The sequence below is a fragment of the Cyclopterus lumpus genome, chromosome 10, assembly GCF_009769545.1.
Source record: "Cyclopterus lumpus isolate fCycLum1 chromosome 10, fCycLum1.pri, whole genome shotgun sequence".
NCBI classification, from domain to species: domain Eukaryota; kingdom Metazoa; phylum Chordata; class Actinopteri; order Perciformes; family Cyclopteridae; genus Cyclopterus; species Cyclopterus lumpus.
The window spans coordinates 14584440-14600885 of NC_046975.1; the positions used below are offsets into that span (position 1 = coordinate 14584440).

Sequence of the window (16446 nt, forward strand, 5' to 3'; positions counted from 1 at the left end):
TCCCATTAATTAGCATTAAAGACCAGAGAGTTAATAATACCTCGCCAGCAGTCTCTCGGTTCAGTGATACCGGACTTGAAGCCGTGCCGTCATCCTTCCTGACAATCCCAACAACATCAAGTACTTCAATAGTCTCCTCTTATTTTGATTCAAATAACTCCAGTCGTTTAGACATGCTAAAGTATTTCCTTACTCTCACATTGTTTTGTTTTTTGTTTTTTTTCTCGATGATTGACACATTCCTCAACAATTCATTGTTATTGCCAGAGCAAGAAAGACTGAAGTTAGTGCCAATGTTAATTCCACAATTTTGTTCATGAGTAATCTCCCAGCTCTTGCCAAAGTGCCGCTCTATTGCCTAGTTGGCCTATCCCCGGTGCTGCCTACATATGTGAAAGGAAATTTAAATTCTTTGTTTATTTGTTTGTTTGCCTCTGAGTGTGATACCATATCTACTCGGCAGATACTGGGATTATTGGTGATGTAGCGCAACTACATCACCAATAATCCCAGTATCTGCCGAGTAGATATGGTATCACACTCAGAGGCAGAGGCTGTATCAGCACATACAGGAAACCACCGAAGCTAGCCCGGGAATGCCTTCACATCATGAGGGACTTAACCCACTCTTCAGTGTACGACCGGTGCTTGGACAGCTGAGAGAAAATGATTCTGAAGTAGGCCGGACCGGTGATCCTTCCTTTCCAACTTATTCAAGTCCCTGTAGTCGCAAGAGAAAAAGAGAGAGCAAGAGAGAGCGAGAGAGAGAGGGAGAGAGAGTGAGAGCATGTTTGTCTTGTCAGTCGGCCAGAATAGTTTTCCCTCAGGAAACTCCTTGAAAATGCAGACCTGAATCGGGCTTTGAGAGTCCCACACTGCAGCTGAGGCAGCACCAGGAAAAGCCAAGAGGATTTTAAATCTTTCCTCAGTTTATTCTCATCTCAGTAACACTGTGAGAACCTTTTGTTTATAGATAGCTTCGATAGTAGGAATTAACAATGGCATCAAGCAATTGAAACGTAATAATCTGGTACTGAGTACTGAGTCGTGGGCTTGATTTATACACTATGAAATATTTTATATCAGCAACGGATTCAGGGCACATGTCGGCTATTGGATTTTCTCGAACCACGTGTATCTCTAAAATCAATGTATCAATTACTTTGAAATACATATGTATGTTTGCTCCTGTTTGTAACTGCTATGAACAGTCCGTGGAAAAGCATTTCCCCGGACATGTTAGGCCACCAGGACAAAGACATTTCCTTCACCTTGTTTAAGTGGAGGAGAACAGAAAAAGAATCCTTAGGGAATATTAACAGTCATTGTACTTTTCCATATGTTGTTTTTACCGCGTGGCCAATCATTTCCTCCTTTACAATTTTGACTTTCCTTCATTCTATTCCTGTATGAAACCCTCAGCTCAGACCCTCAGAGACAAGAAATAACTGAATTATTGTCATATGATGTATTATGTGTCCTGTTGGAGGCTGTCCAGTGTTTTCACTTCCACTGACACAGTAAAGCATATAGAACGATCATACACATTCACTCGTCCAATGAACACGGCGTTTCTGGTCACATGTGAATTGTTTATTTCCTTACCTTTTTGGAATAATGTTTAAGCATTGATCCACTGTGTATAGAGTTTTTAAATGAATGGCAACAGGATACAGCAACTGGAATATGGTAATAAGTCATGTTTACAGCATGTTTGTGTCTGGAAAGTTCCGTTGCCTGCAGAAGGTCTGAGTGTTACTCTTAGCTCTTTAGCTGCGAGGCCCAAGAAGCAGGTGTTGTCAACCATGAATAGTAGTATTACATCTCATAGTTCATTGTTACAAAATGTCCTGTAAATCCATTTGTTTATTGTCTTTATCTGCTTATTCATTAGTCACAGCTGGACCCTGTCCCAGCATGCACTGTACTGCACTGGCTCTATCACCAGACTAGCAGAACGAGTGGACAACATATCATGTATGTGTGATTGATTACCTCAACTCCATTTTGCTACACCTGTGATTTGTATCACATGCATTTAGCTGAAAGAATCAATCAGACATATATTCTGCATTGTTGACTATGTATAGTCCTCAAAGTATGTCCTATTAAAGAGTGTATTCTTTTTTGTTTAGCTAGTAGCTATATTAGGGTAGGGAGGGACATTAGGACCCAAAGGAGATTCCAACCCTGGGACACTAGGTAAGTAAGTAAAGTGTGATTAACTTAACAGGAGCATTATTTCAGACAAGGAAGAAAACACATTTAACACATGGTGACCATACAAGGTCAGTTTGTAAACCACAAAACATAATAAGAAAGGCACAATAGACAGTAAAATACTTATACATATGTATATGTGAATGAAATAGATAAACTGAAGATCTGGAATTGTAACCTAAAGTCTAAACAGGTTTTTGTCTTAAGATTATTTTAAACTAATTAAAAAATCGCTGGGTGGTCAAGTAATGGGCTTGGTAACTAATTTATGAGCACTTGCATAGCCTCCCACATAGAAAACATTCAACGACACATTTTAATCCCATTTGTTTTTGCTGGCTCTTCATGGCTTGTTACCTAGCTAGTTCCCCACTAGTGACTGACTGCTTGTATTTTATACCTTGCATCACTTTATTTAGTTACTGTGTGCAATGTTGTGAATGGAAAAAAATCTGCCAAACAAAAAAAGGCAGGGACAGGTCTCACTGCCTGTCTCTCCCCTCAGTCAGATTCATATTTGTAGCCGTATCGACTCTTGTATTAACTTTGCGACACGTTCATCCTCAGTTCATCTTCGCACCCATTCCATACTCCCATGTTTTTAAATCTAAGTGGCTAATGGGATAAACAACCTTTATCATTGGTCCAGTATTGAGGGAGCACCCTGCAGCCGACAGAAGCTAAAAGAGCTGCAGTGTGATCTCTCTGCTACGTCAATGTAGAATACCAAAAATGCTAAAGTTACCATTTAGGAATAAACATAATTTCGCACTTTTCGCATTTCATTTTAGTTAAACTTTGTATCACTTTATTGTGTTACTGTGCAAGCTGATTAAACTCAGCTGTCAATATTTTCTAAATCCAAAAAATATCAGCCAAACTGTAAAGAATGGCAATTGTAAAAGAGATTTAGTATTTCCCATAGTGTCCCCATGGTCGTTCATATTATTACTGGCATTTAAAATATGTTCCTGCGAGAGACACATGTTGACATACGATAGTTTAATGGCTAACAAAACAGAATAATCTTTGTAACGTAAGGTTTGAGCCATTCATATTGACCTAAAACAAATATAGACTGCAGTGCATCTCAGTCAGGCAGTGAAAGCAAAAAAAGCAAAGTAAGCGAGACTTAAACATACACGCTTAAGCACACACACTATGGCATGTATACACTAACCCTCTACTTGGGGAGTGTTGCGTGTGAAGCTTGTTGAGTCTGCTGAGTAAGACAGTCTCTGCTATGAGCTCTGTCTGCCCTCGACGTTATGCAACACAGGCTTCGCCACACTGATTTGAATATCCTTCCCCAGAAACGGGGAAGCTATTCTTTTTTTGGCAAATGAACATAAAAAAGTGATTCGACTGTTCTGGAAGGAAGTGAACTGAAAGAAGGAAAAAAGCTAAATCAACAAATCTGACCTCCACTGGGTTCTGGTTTCAGTAGTGTAATAAAATATGAGAGGGTACTTACTCACTTCCAAAGTGAAAAAAGTAAAAATCGGTCTTACATAAGAATATGAATTCCACTTATGCCTGCTATGCATGCATGGGAAAGATATTACTTTTCCGTTAGACCCATTCATCCAATACCAAATATAGAGTGACCAAAGCTAAGCCCTGAGCCTCAGCAAAGTCCTCAACTATGAAAAACACATAATCTGATTCTGGTTCCAGCGTATAAACAACATGGACCACCAGAGATGAAAAAAGATCTACACTCGCTACTTCATGCTGCATTTCCAATGACGAGGCTGCAGGCACGTTGAATACAATGTCTCTGAGCATCCGTGCAATGGACCGAGGATGCATATAATATTATTTACAAAGTGTGTCCATCATCTTTGCTCAAATTCTATTTTTATTTTTCACGGTAAGCTGTTCATCAAGGGGGGAGGGGGGGGGACCACACCCCACACCCTTTTCTTCACAGAAATAAAATATAGTTTCAATCCAAAATTGCATTTGTTGTACATTGAGAAAAGTGCTTGTACTTTAGCAACTGTACATACACATACATGCGATGGTCATTTTTCAAACCTCGGGTGTTACATAAGCAAACGGCTATTGTGTCAGCAGATCACCTCCCCGTACGCTTCCTGATATGTTTTATCATTGTGTGATATTGCCAGAGAAACGCACATCAGTTCTGCTGACAGGCCTAGGAGGCAAAAAACACATGTGACCTAGTAGATTGTCAACGTGTCAGTATCCAGTATCCAAGGCATTAAACGGCCTCGGCTGCATCGGAGAAAGTAGAATCTGATAAAAACTCACTTTCCATGTCCAGAGGTGAGTCAGCGTCTAAAACAAATCTACATGGTGCCAAATGCAACTTAATCTCTGAGGGCGGTGACCTGGCTGGCATCACCCCGGTTCAGGTTGTCTGTGCTAGCAAGCGTGGATTCTTAGAAATGTTTGCAACCTAAAGAGGTTAGATAAGAGTTGAAGGTTTAAACGCTGAGCGATTCTGCAAAAGAAAAGAGGAAAAGAAAAGGAAGGAAACGTGGCCTGCTGGCTGCCTCACACGAGGAGGAGTCTATGCAAATGCGACTCGTACAGTTTGTACAGTACTGCACGTTCCGGAGCTCCCGCCAACACTCACAGTACATATCATATACCATATATCATGTTCTCATACTCAGCTGTCACTTGTATGCCCTTGTCTAGAAGGATCCGATACATTTGTCAGGCCCAAGGTTATCTCTGTGGATGTATTCATGAGGTGGGAAGACAAATTCATAATACTTCACTCCATGTCAGTGAACACTGTTTAAGCTGTGATGTGAGTTATTAGTGAGTCAGTTAGAGAGACAGAGTGATTGAAGGTGCTGTTGTGTAAGCATGTGCATGTGCAGTTGACTTGCATATCTTTTTTATTGATTACAAGCCTGAACGTGTATGTTTGTCTGTTTGTGTTCTTTGAGTAGTGTTTGCTCTGAATGGCTCTTTTCTTTCCTTTGGGAACACTCAACCTAAAAATAGAGATCCCCGGTTCCACAAGTTCATGTTGATGTGTCCTTGGGCCAAGACACTTGACTCCAAAACGCTGGGCCTGCGGTGTTAGTTTGTTCTGGTGGCACCTTGCATGCTCGTATGTCACGTGTGTGAATGGGTGACTGACATGTGGTGTGAAAGCTTTGAATGGTCAAGAGACCAGAAAACAGGACACAAGTACAAGTCCATGGATCATTTACAATAAGATTGACACAACGATGACAGTCTAATGGTCATCTTAATTCAGTTTTTGAGTTATTTATTATTTTGTGTTATCCTTATTTAATTTAAATAGAATCAACACAGAGATGACAACATTGGGCAGACTGAACTTTGAAATCTTAGTGTGAAGTAAAAGTTTGCAAATGATTTTGCATCTGCCTCATTGTACAATGTTTAAATGAAGAAAGGATCATTTTTATTATCATGAATAAACAAGGCATCATTTATAACAAATGAGGACTTCTTGCAGGACCATTCCAGCGTGATTTGAGTTTGGGGTTTTTGCAAATATTGGATGATCCTTTGTGTTTTTGTTGTTAATCTAGGGTCTGAGAAGAACACACTGAGAATTTGACGCCGTGGGGAACAAAGCTTAAGAGAAACACGAAACCCATTGCTTCAGACTAAATCTCATCCCACCACTTGAAAGCACAATGACAACAGGTTGGTGTACTCTTACTCTTAGCCCGTGTTCACTGTGCGCAGCAACTTGAATTGCTCTGAACACAATGTGGGCAAGATTGATGTGACATCGACCTTTGTGTGAAGAATGTCCTGTGTACAAGCATCCGTACAGTTGGTGTCAGTGTGTGCAAGTCATGTGTTTTTGAACAGACTGACCTTTAGTTTTTTTTCTCTTTTTCGTGGTTGTTGTCCTGCATCTCACCATTTCTTGCTCATTGCTTTATCAATGATGCATTTTCTTTTTTGAACTTGACATGTCTATCCAACTAATTACTCACCATCTCTCTCTCTCTGATCTCAGTCCAAGGGAATGTGTTTGGTGGTTAAATGAGTGGCTTCCTCACAATCAAAACTAATGGTCAGAGGTAATGTATAGAATACTATAGGAAATGAGCTGCTAAATAACCATTGCACAAGCCTCAGCGTGAGTGCACCAGCAGAGTTGTGTTTGGTCGTGTTTGCTTGGTTGCATGTGTGTATGATTGGTGTGGTGGGTCATTTGTGTTGGAGTTAATGTTGAAAAGCACTTGTTGTTCATTTTTTATTGTGTGCATGTGTGTATGAGTGTATCCCCCGTTTTCCATACCATGGCAATCGTGCTGCCTCTGAAACAGCGGGGAGGCTCTCCTTGAATTCAGGCCAAGTTATGTTTATGCTTTTAACCTTATCACCTGCAACTGTGGCTCCACGGATACCAAGAATGTGCAGCACCCTTTCAAATGCAGTGTGGAAGGGAAAGGGGAGACAACAACAGCACCTAAAAAAGCATTTATTTTTGCAATTTAGGTCATTTCAAAGTTCATTTCTATACTTGGAGTATGTACAAAGTGTACTTTTTGGGTGGCGATGAATGTTTGCTTCCTAGGAACCGGTTAAACCCACCACACTGGTGCTGTCCGGCTGTCAGTCACCCGAACCCGAGCAGCTGGGAATGTTGTGTGCTGATGAGCCCGCTCTGCAAATCCACACCTTGTCGCCTCAAAGCTCAGAAACACCACTTGACAACAAATGATTTAAAGATCAAAGAAGTTGTGGACATGCACATGTTTATGAACGATACATTACATTGGTAGCATAATCCACTTTTCAATTAAAGCTCTGAAGCAATTTTATAAATTACTTTTAAAGCGACATTTAAATGGTCTTTTCCATTCTTCATGAGCATAAACAAACCGGTTTCTTTTATATGGTCACATTCTCTAACATTCAAAATGCAGATGTTGTCACCTTAATAACTGATATTAACAATGTCCATGTCAATGTTCCTCTAAGCACTGAGAAGGGGTTGTGTTTGCCAGTAAAATATCAGTGTAACTGCGCTGAAGTATCATGTGAAACAAAGAGTCTAATGTGTGTTTTTATGTTTTTTTACATGTGGGGCAGAGGTTTGGGGTGTGCGTTAATTTGTGTGGCTGGCAATAAAACGTGTTATGTCATAAACACAAAGTGTGAACGGCTCCACTGAAACACATTGACTTCACCTGCATGTTAGCTCCAGTTAGCTCATTGTATTGTGAGGTCATACATCAAATGTGCATGATGTTTCATTAACCAACTGTGTTTTATTATGAATAAAACTATAAGAGTATCACTATAACTGAATGAAATGTCATAAATCAAAGAGATAAGTAAGCCAGCAGCGACAGTAAACTCAAATTCATATTATATTATAATGTATTTTAGCAAAATGCACATTGTCTATAATGAATAATCTTTAAACACTCAATTACGGTTCATAATCAATCATGAAGCAGAACATGGCGACAGCCGTCTACGTCTCCCCTTTGTTGTGGTGCCTTTGAGATACATTTGGCAACCTGAACAGAGAAATGTACTTTTCACTGCGGAATGCAATTATGTATTATTCAACCCTATGAGGCAGTTCCTGATGAAAGTGACAAAGTCTGAATTTCACTTGTGACAGTGATGTAATTTGAGATGAATGAATGGTGGCCTGTGTGTGTTAGTCATTGAGTCTGCATATTAACATGTGAATACAAAGAATAGAATAGAATAGAGTGCAATTCTGTCTATTCTATAATACGCAGCTGCAATTGCTTTGATTTCATCTGCATTCATACGGGGCATACCCATCTTGATTGTAATGTATTTTTCTAAGATTCAAATTCTGAAGTGTGAACTGCAAAATAAAGAGAAGCATCACGACGCGGCCTGCTCGTTAAAGTCGAGAAGTATTTTCATTTGGATGGTTTGTCACAATGTTACTCGAAGGCATCTGCGTTGAATAACCGATGCAATGCAACAGCAGTACGAAGCGAGCTAAAAACAAACAGCAGTGGCCTGACTTGTAATTATAAAAACATAATCATGGAGCTGCCAAGATGGGAGCGTAAGGATTCGTCCCACTCGCAAACAATCCTCTCTGATCCACAATAGCTCCACGCAGCTGGGGACAGGTTAACCGGCTGTAAAGCATCTCATAAAGTTCACAACCCTGGAAAGCTGCATGAAGGCAATAAAGCATCAGAGAACACGCTGTTCTGCCTCCCAGAGCAGCTCAAAGGAGGCCGCCTGCCATTGTAGAAGGCAGGTGGGAACTCTGAGGATATCTCAGACTGACAAGTACCCAATGTGTAATTATATGTTCATATCATGGGATTCCATCATATTAGCCCAATTTGTTGATTTTTTGCCAGCTGGGTGTAAACAAGTGGTTATTTTCCCGTGGAATATAATATAGTGATATCTATCTATATATGATATGACTTTGGGAATTTATAATCAAATTAAATACATATTTACATATTTAAAATAGGAAACATAAAAAAGCCTGAGTGTGGTTCACACTTGGGGTGCCAGGGCCCAGAATAAACTGTATCATTATGTAAAGTCTTTTCTTCAAGGTTTCTTGTTCAACATGCAAGTTGCCTCGCGTTTACTTTTGGGATTTCAACCTGTCAGACGGGCCTCAGAGAAAAGTGGAAAAATAATTGTTTTTGTTCCACGCTGTCTGTCCTCAGCCTGTTGTGCTCATGTAATGAATGACAAGTCACACATTTTGATTTTTGAAGTTTTCGAGAGGCATTTGCACAAGATATGTTGAGAAATTGGAAAGCACTGGGAAAAGGAGAACTCTGCTCTTCTTTCCTCAACTTGTGAATTTCCAAGGATTCAATGTGGAAACTGTCACAAGACCTGATCTGAGAGGACACGCTCAAGCTCACTTACACCATGAGAACGAAGGCATCTCCAGCTCACGTGGCCCACCGATCACACACGAAACATATGTTTTCTTATCAAGTGTTTTCTTCGCACCATGTTTACCTGAATTCCACAAATGTTTTCATAACCAGCAGGGACAATGTGTGACTGTGACAAAGACCAATGACAATAACACTCTATTACTCCAGTCTGTCTCAAATGGAACAACGGTTTACTGAGTTTTGAAAAAACACACATCCAGACCTCAAGTGAACATTCACATGGACATCTTATCTATAACTGTAAATGATGTCTGTTATCGTTTTGCCATTTCAGCCTTTTCATTTATTGCATTGCAACTGTTTCAAAGCTGCTACAAGAAGGTGAGGCTTTTTTTCACAGACGACATTTACAGGTGTAAACATTCAAATCTATGATTCGCTTTTGAACACTGGTGCCTTCTGCTTAGTTGTGGTCATGCGACTGTGGTGTAAGTTTGTCTGTAGCCTAACGTTAGCTTTTCACTTCTGGAGAAGATAGGGGGGAAAAAAAGGAAAGAAATGCGATTACCACTTGTGACTTCCAGCTGTACTGTTACTTTTAGAACATACGTTTGTAACCTGAAATGTTCGATTGATTTAATGTATAGTAAAGTTTATCACTAAAGTATATCCGGGGAAATAATCTACAACAGTGTTAAAATGTAAATGTTCCAATAGGGTACTGTTGAGCAGTAAATGCTACGGTGCTGGTTTCTTTCACTTGTTTCACAGTTTTTTTCCTGCCATGCATGTCACAACAGAGGAATAGGACAGTGAGAGTTATTATCATCATCTGTTTTTCTATTTTGATATGTGTGCCATGCCTCCCATGACTTTCTTATGTGGCCACCCAGCCAACTCCCCCCTACACCACATAATGCGTGGAGACTAAACCTGGATTTGGGAACATTGTGTCGCTGTCAAGAAGGTATTATGGCTCATTTTGTACATGAACAAAGAAATCCCTCTTCAGCCTGCACATTAAAATGTAGCAAACGTCTCTTTTATAATCTAAAAGTCTGTCTGCTACAAGGATCGTGATCGATGAACACTTGTTCAGATCTTTCTACATGTAACAGACGGTATTCACAATGTTATCAAACGTTATTAATTAACTTTTTCTTTATCATGTGTGCAAAGGAATCAAAGGCAAAGCCTCTAGCAGGACTCTACAACACAACTCTATTCCCAAGGTTGTCTGGAGGTCATGTCCTGCCCTGTTTATATCTTAGACTTCCTGCTGCCCACTGACAGCTCTCTTCGCATGGGTTGAAACTAGTACAGAGGGCGAGGGATGTTTACCGCACACAGTCACACTGTTAGACCACAGTGGAGGAGGGAGAGTTGCATAATTCCTCCAAAACAATACCAAATAACTGTTGTGGCAACAAGGAGCATGACCACAAACATGCCGCAGTGAGCGGTTCTATAAACTCAACTCTGTCTGTGTACATTACTTTACTGAAGGCTTGGCAACCACCCACGTCTTTAGGTATTGCAGAGAATAAAAACTTTAGAATTTAACTTTAATTTGTCACGATGTTCACTTGCATTTTTATTGCTTGTCCTATAAAAGATGTTAAATATAGGATCAAGAGATTGCCAGAATTACAACCGTGCAGCACTGAACTGCAATCGTGCAACACAACAATGTGGCCCCTCTGTGTATTGTTATCATTATTTATAGCTATTACAAGTCTTGAATGTATATATACACATCCAGTACCCATACAAATGTGCAATAGAGTTGATTGGTTGTCAGACTTTTTCATTCATTTCAGTTCCCCACATTTCAGTGTTTTTGATTTTAGAAGTAGAAGATAGTTTTTTATTCAATGTTTATTTGACAGAGATTCTCTTTCCAGTCGTGTCCTATTATGTCAAACAATAATAAGGACAATCGTGTGACTGGTGACCACCGTTATGAAGAAACGTCGCTTCAGAAATGTACATTTTGAGTATGAAACAGGTTATGCAACCATCTCCCCTTTGACCCTGCATGTGTCACATGGTAATGCGGAGGTCAGCGGGGCTGTACATTATGGGCAGGCTCTTGCTGTGCAGTGGTGCCATGAATCCGGGGTATCTCATGAATCCGTAACCAGTGTCTCCTGACCTTTTGTCTTTATGAATAAGATGTCCTGAGCTCGCCGCATTCCAAAGCAACTTTGATCAGTTGGGTTGCAAACACAGCGGACAGCGTCGAGGAAAGAAACACAAGAGGTTCTCAAGAGATCACTCACTCGATAGCCACGAAGGCACCAGAATTATCGCTGTGCTGTTTTAATTTAGATGTCTTTTAGCCTCAATTTTTCTGAAAGACAACCGAATCAGATTTAAGATGTTTTATCTTATCCCGTGATACATTTTGAGTTTTAAGGTTTCAACCCAAGATTCTAAAATGCATGTTTTTTCTTTATCACTGGTAAAACTGTTCAGAACAAAAAACGGCTTCTTCATGTTTTTCGCACATCACTAGACACACATAGACTAACTAGCTTTATTAAAGATAATAAATCAAACCAACAGCTTGGATCGAGGTCAGACTCTCACATTCACCTTTCTAGATGCATGACAAACTCCAGACACTGGAACCACAGACCGTTAGCAATGCAACTGATTTAACGCCCAGACAGCATGTCTCATAATATTCATCAGTTTGGACCTTTTAAATCCAAAACAACAGTTAATTTCCCCAAAACCAGGCAAAGTAAGCACTATTCTTTTCTAATGTTGACGTCTTTGAGGATTACTACTTGGCCCATTATGTCATATATGGACGAAAATAAAAATAAACATGTTCTAGGACACATGGCAACATCAGATTTACAAATGCTTATCCAATGATTCAAGGCTTTGTCTGCGTGGCTGAACTTTGTACATTTGAGGAAGTTACAGAGGAAAGAGCTGTGTCTCCTGAACTGAAGCCGTTACTGGCACGCAGCCATGAGGGAGATATAAATAAATAAATAAATAAATCTGGCTCTGACAGGTAGTAACTGACCCCTGCTTGAACTTTTGTGTTGTTTTTTGTTCTTTGACCCTCTCTCTTGCAGAGGCCAATGTCAACACCCACTTTAAAGAGGTCATTTTGTGTGAAAGTGTGAAGGAAGATATAACGTTTTGAAGTTGGGTAAAGGGTTGTGTCCCTGAAGCTAGTAATCATGTGTAAGAGCAAGAAGGGAACATTTTGCATATCATATAACCGTCCGTCATCAACAATTTGAAGCTCTTTTGAACTGCTTTGGAAATAGCACAACGCTACATTACAGCATGGCACACAGCTCAAATTTGACATTTGTCTCATTCGGCTTTGACTTTAATGTTGACATGCATGAATATTCTGACATTCAGGGCACACATAAGTTGTGTATGTCTACATGAAAATTAGTCAGACCAAATGTTTCCCCAGCATGCAATCCCCACCACATTGAGGCAGAGCCCGCTTATCCCACCACAACCCTTGAATTTCCATCCAAAACAGATGTTCTTTTTTAGTTTCTTTTCATTGCATAACACCGGCAATCCAACACAAATTCTTCTTCTCTCGGCGGCCTAGTTTCAAGCGAGCTCCAATCTAAAGTCTAATTTCACACTGAAGGTTCTTCTGGGTAGTCCTTCTGTGTGGAGTTTGCATGTTCTCCCCGTGGCAGCATGGGTTCCCTCCGGGTTCTCCGGCTTCCTCCCACATACTAAAGACATGCAGGTTAATTGGACTCTAAAATTGGCAGTAGTTGTGAATGTGAATGGCGTGAATGGTTATCTGTCTCTCTATGGGCCCTGAGATGGACTGGCGACCTGTCCAGGGTGAACCCTACCTTCGCCCAATGTCAAGCTGGGATCGGCTCCAGTGCCCCGCAGGATAAGCGGTTTGGATAATAGAAATGGAATGGAATGGTTCTTCCGACACTTATATTTCTAGCAAGTGAATCACTGATGCTTCGACTCGCATCGGCCGTGTTTTTGCCTTTTCAGGAAGTGCGGCGGAAGCGAGAAATGGGTGCGAGCCTTTACTCGTTAACAAATTAATGTGAACACACATCAGCTAGGGAGCTTTTAAACGGGGGTGTAATCTGTGTTTGATTGATGATGATGCTTCAACTCACTGTTCCTAAATGATTCCCCAAATGGAATAACAGAACGATTGTTAAAGCAAACTAGTCAAATCAAAACAAAGTCCACATTTTCCTCAGACTTGTTGTGAGCCTCTGTGGCATGTACACGCTAGCTGTGCAGCCAGAGGAATCTTTCCACTGTGTTCGAGGCTGCCTTAGACATCAACACAAGTACGATTAAACTTTAGCACGACTTCCTGCTGTGGCCGACACTGCGACCTGTTTTCATTTATATGCACGAGGTGTATCTAGATAAGTAGAAAGACTGCCTCCAGTTATCGTCTTAGCGGTCTCCCTTCTCTTCGCGATGTTGAACCAATGTCCTCCAGTCAATGCCCTGCCTGCCACTCGAACAGAAAGTATTTCACCGCAGCCATATTGGTCACATAGAATCAATTTTGGGAGGGACCACAGTTTTGTGGGTAAACTCGAGCAATGGGGGAGCCACTGGGTTTCCTCTGGTGCTATTTTATATAACGGTGGGGATTCTGGCCCCGAGCTGAGGCTCGGTTCTCAGCGACAGATGGATGCCTGCCATGTGTACACACCAGGGAAACCGTAACATATCTAGTTACACACACACCGAACTGACTGGCTGCCAATGTGTCTGAAGGGAAATGCTACTCGGACAAACTTTTTTTTAACTCAGGCAACCAGCTATTATTACTTCAATGTCATTAGTGGTCACTGTTTTTGACTTTGGGACAAGTTTTTATGCTTTTCTTCAAAGTCGGAGACAAGTCTTTTCTCAGTCTGAGGGGCAAGATGCTACAAATCATATGCTGCACATGACCAGGCAGATATAAATAAATTACCGGTAGTAGCCGACCCCTGCTTGAACTTTTGTGTTTTTTGTTCTTTGACCCTCTCTCTTGCAGAGGTCAATGTCAACACCCACTTTAAAAGAGGTCACTTTGCCCCGTCAGCAGATAAATTAAGTAGTGTGAAGGAAGAAGTCATGTTTTGAAGTTGGGTAAAGTGGTGTCCCTGAAGCTAGTAGCCTAGTCAGGTTTCTTATGCAAGTGCAAATGTAAATTAAATGTTGTGATGGAGTTGCTCCAACCTCCAAGGTCAATTTTACAAACAGACAATGTGTTGGTTACCCTGGAGAAGGATTTCATAAGAAAAGGTTCTTATTTTAGCACCAGAAAATGAAATCCTCGTGGGTGTTGTTGCAGCCATCTCACACTCACACACAATTTGGGCGCATTTGATGAACAAAAGACAGTGTGTCGACATATTGTATTATGTAAACATAAGGTTTATTGCAAATGTGCAGTTGTATCCAAACACCATAGTGAACAACTTTTTCGAGGATACTTTACAGCAACAATACCATTATCTTTACAAAAACACATACAAACTTTAGCACTAGCTACAAACAAGTCTTCTCCCTGTGAAGTTGTGTACACATGGTCCTGGTTTGCTCGGCTTCAGTTGTGAGTAGAAACAAAATAAAACTGTCAAAAAAAAAGTCTTTGGTAGCTAAAAAACAACAGAGCTCAGTGTTGAAATGTGTTTCTCTCTTACTAAGGACAGGCAATGTTGTCATGCCATCGTTTTCCAGTTGACATCTGAGCAAGTAACAGACCAGATACTGGACGGAGCTGCTAAAATCAGGAGTGCATCTGCAGCGACAAATGCTGGCGTCTGCTCGCCAGCTGTACTACGTTCACCTCAATGTACATAGTAGTTACCCAAGATTACAAAACAATATTTTAAGACCACTTGCTCCTATTTTTTTTACAAACTGATTTGTGTTCAGAATCAGAAACAAAAACCCGAGATACAGCTGGATTAATTCCCCCCATAAAAAAAAAGCAAGCCCCAACTGTTGGCAATGCAAGTTTACATGTTATGAATCATTACAGTACACTGGTCAGTCTACTGCAGCAGTGCATCAGCGCTAATCGGCTGTACTGCATTAACCTCCACCTCTGTTGCCTTAGCTTATCCTGATGATTATTCTTGTTATGCAAAGATGTACATGAACACATGAGCAATACATTGGAAGCACAGGAGAAGTTGTCGTTATGTGTCTGACGTGTGTTTGGGGGGGGGGGGGAGGGGGGGAGGGCTTGAAACTTGGATTACGAGAGCAGACGTATCCACATAAACATGGTTTAAGATGCGGAGGACCGCCTCAGATGAGTCTCCTCCGGGTGAGTGGGGAGCAACCTCCAACCCTTTCCAAGTTAGCACCTGCGGGGCCAGCCCGATCAACACCTCCTTACCCCTCTCTCTCGCTCTCGAGCAAAGGGCGTTTGTTGGCAGGGTTCGGCAAGGCAGGGAAAGCCCCCCGCCCCTTGCCGTCTGAAAGCAAGCGCTCGTCAGTGTGTCTAGTCAGCCCTCTTTCTATCCTCAGCGCTTTTGTCTACACAGAGAGACGACCACAGAGAGTCGGACAGTATCAGCCTGACGCCGCACCGGTCAGAGAGTCTTAAGTTCTGTTTTGTGCTTATCGGTGTCAACAGTCCTCGTGTGTCTCATCGGTCATTTACAGCCCCGATGCGTCACCTTCGTGGTTACGAAGGGTTCTCGACGGCAGCGACTTTGTAACGCTTACGTTCAAATGGAGGTCCATTACTGTAAAGAGACAGTGGCTCTGCTTGGCCCAAGGCAGAGCCACTTATACAGCAGAGCCAGTGCTGTGGCTGCAGGGTTGGTGCTGGTCTGGGGTCACCTGGGCGATCAGATTGTCCAGGGGCAACAGCACGTCTGTCGGGATGCGAGACTGGAACTTCTCCAGCTGCTCGGGACTGGCCAGGTTCTTCAGCAGGTAGTTCTCCCTTTCCAGCTGGTTGTTCTTCTCTGCCAGCTCTTTGATCTGCTCTTTGAGGACCTCCACCTCCTCACGCACCGCGTACATCAGGTGGTTCTTGACAAGATCCTGCCATGAAAAAAAAAATTTTAAAACGGAAATGGATCAGTTTAGATAGAGAAGCAGAGGAATCTGCTTGGCTGCACAGCTGATGTATGCGTTAAAATAATACAATTATGGGTTTTGCATTATTCTACACCATTATTTGCTGGCATGGATCTCTTGCGAGATACAGATAAGTGTAGATGTTACAACTTTGACTCAAGGGTGTTTTCAATAATTCTGTGCAGCATAAATGTCGCCAGTCTCTTGTTTTGTTTTGGAATCCCTGCACTTGTTGTCACGTGAACAAAGCATACAGTCGCCGGTGAACAGGGACTTCCTTGGGCATTCATAAAGTGCT

At 41.4% G+C, this 16446-nt stretch overlaps 1 protein-coding gene across 6 annotated transcripts in view; it reads right to left on the reverse strand.

Moving 5' to 3' along the window:
* Positions 1-14460: 14460 nt before the first annotated feature.
* The window catches only part of tsc22d3 (TSC22 domain family, member 3), a 30066-nt gene continuing 28080 nt past the window's right edge, over positions 14461-16446 (reverse strand). For all 6 annotated transcript variants that reach the window (XM_034544073.1, XM_034544070.1, XM_034544071.1 and 3 more), the window contains one exon: positions 14461-16112. In XM_034544073.1, coding sequence (XP_034399964.1) covers positions 15852-16112 — 261 coding nt within the window. In that variant the 3' untranslated portion in view covers positions 14461-15851. The remainder of the gene's footprint in view (positions 16113-16446) is intronic.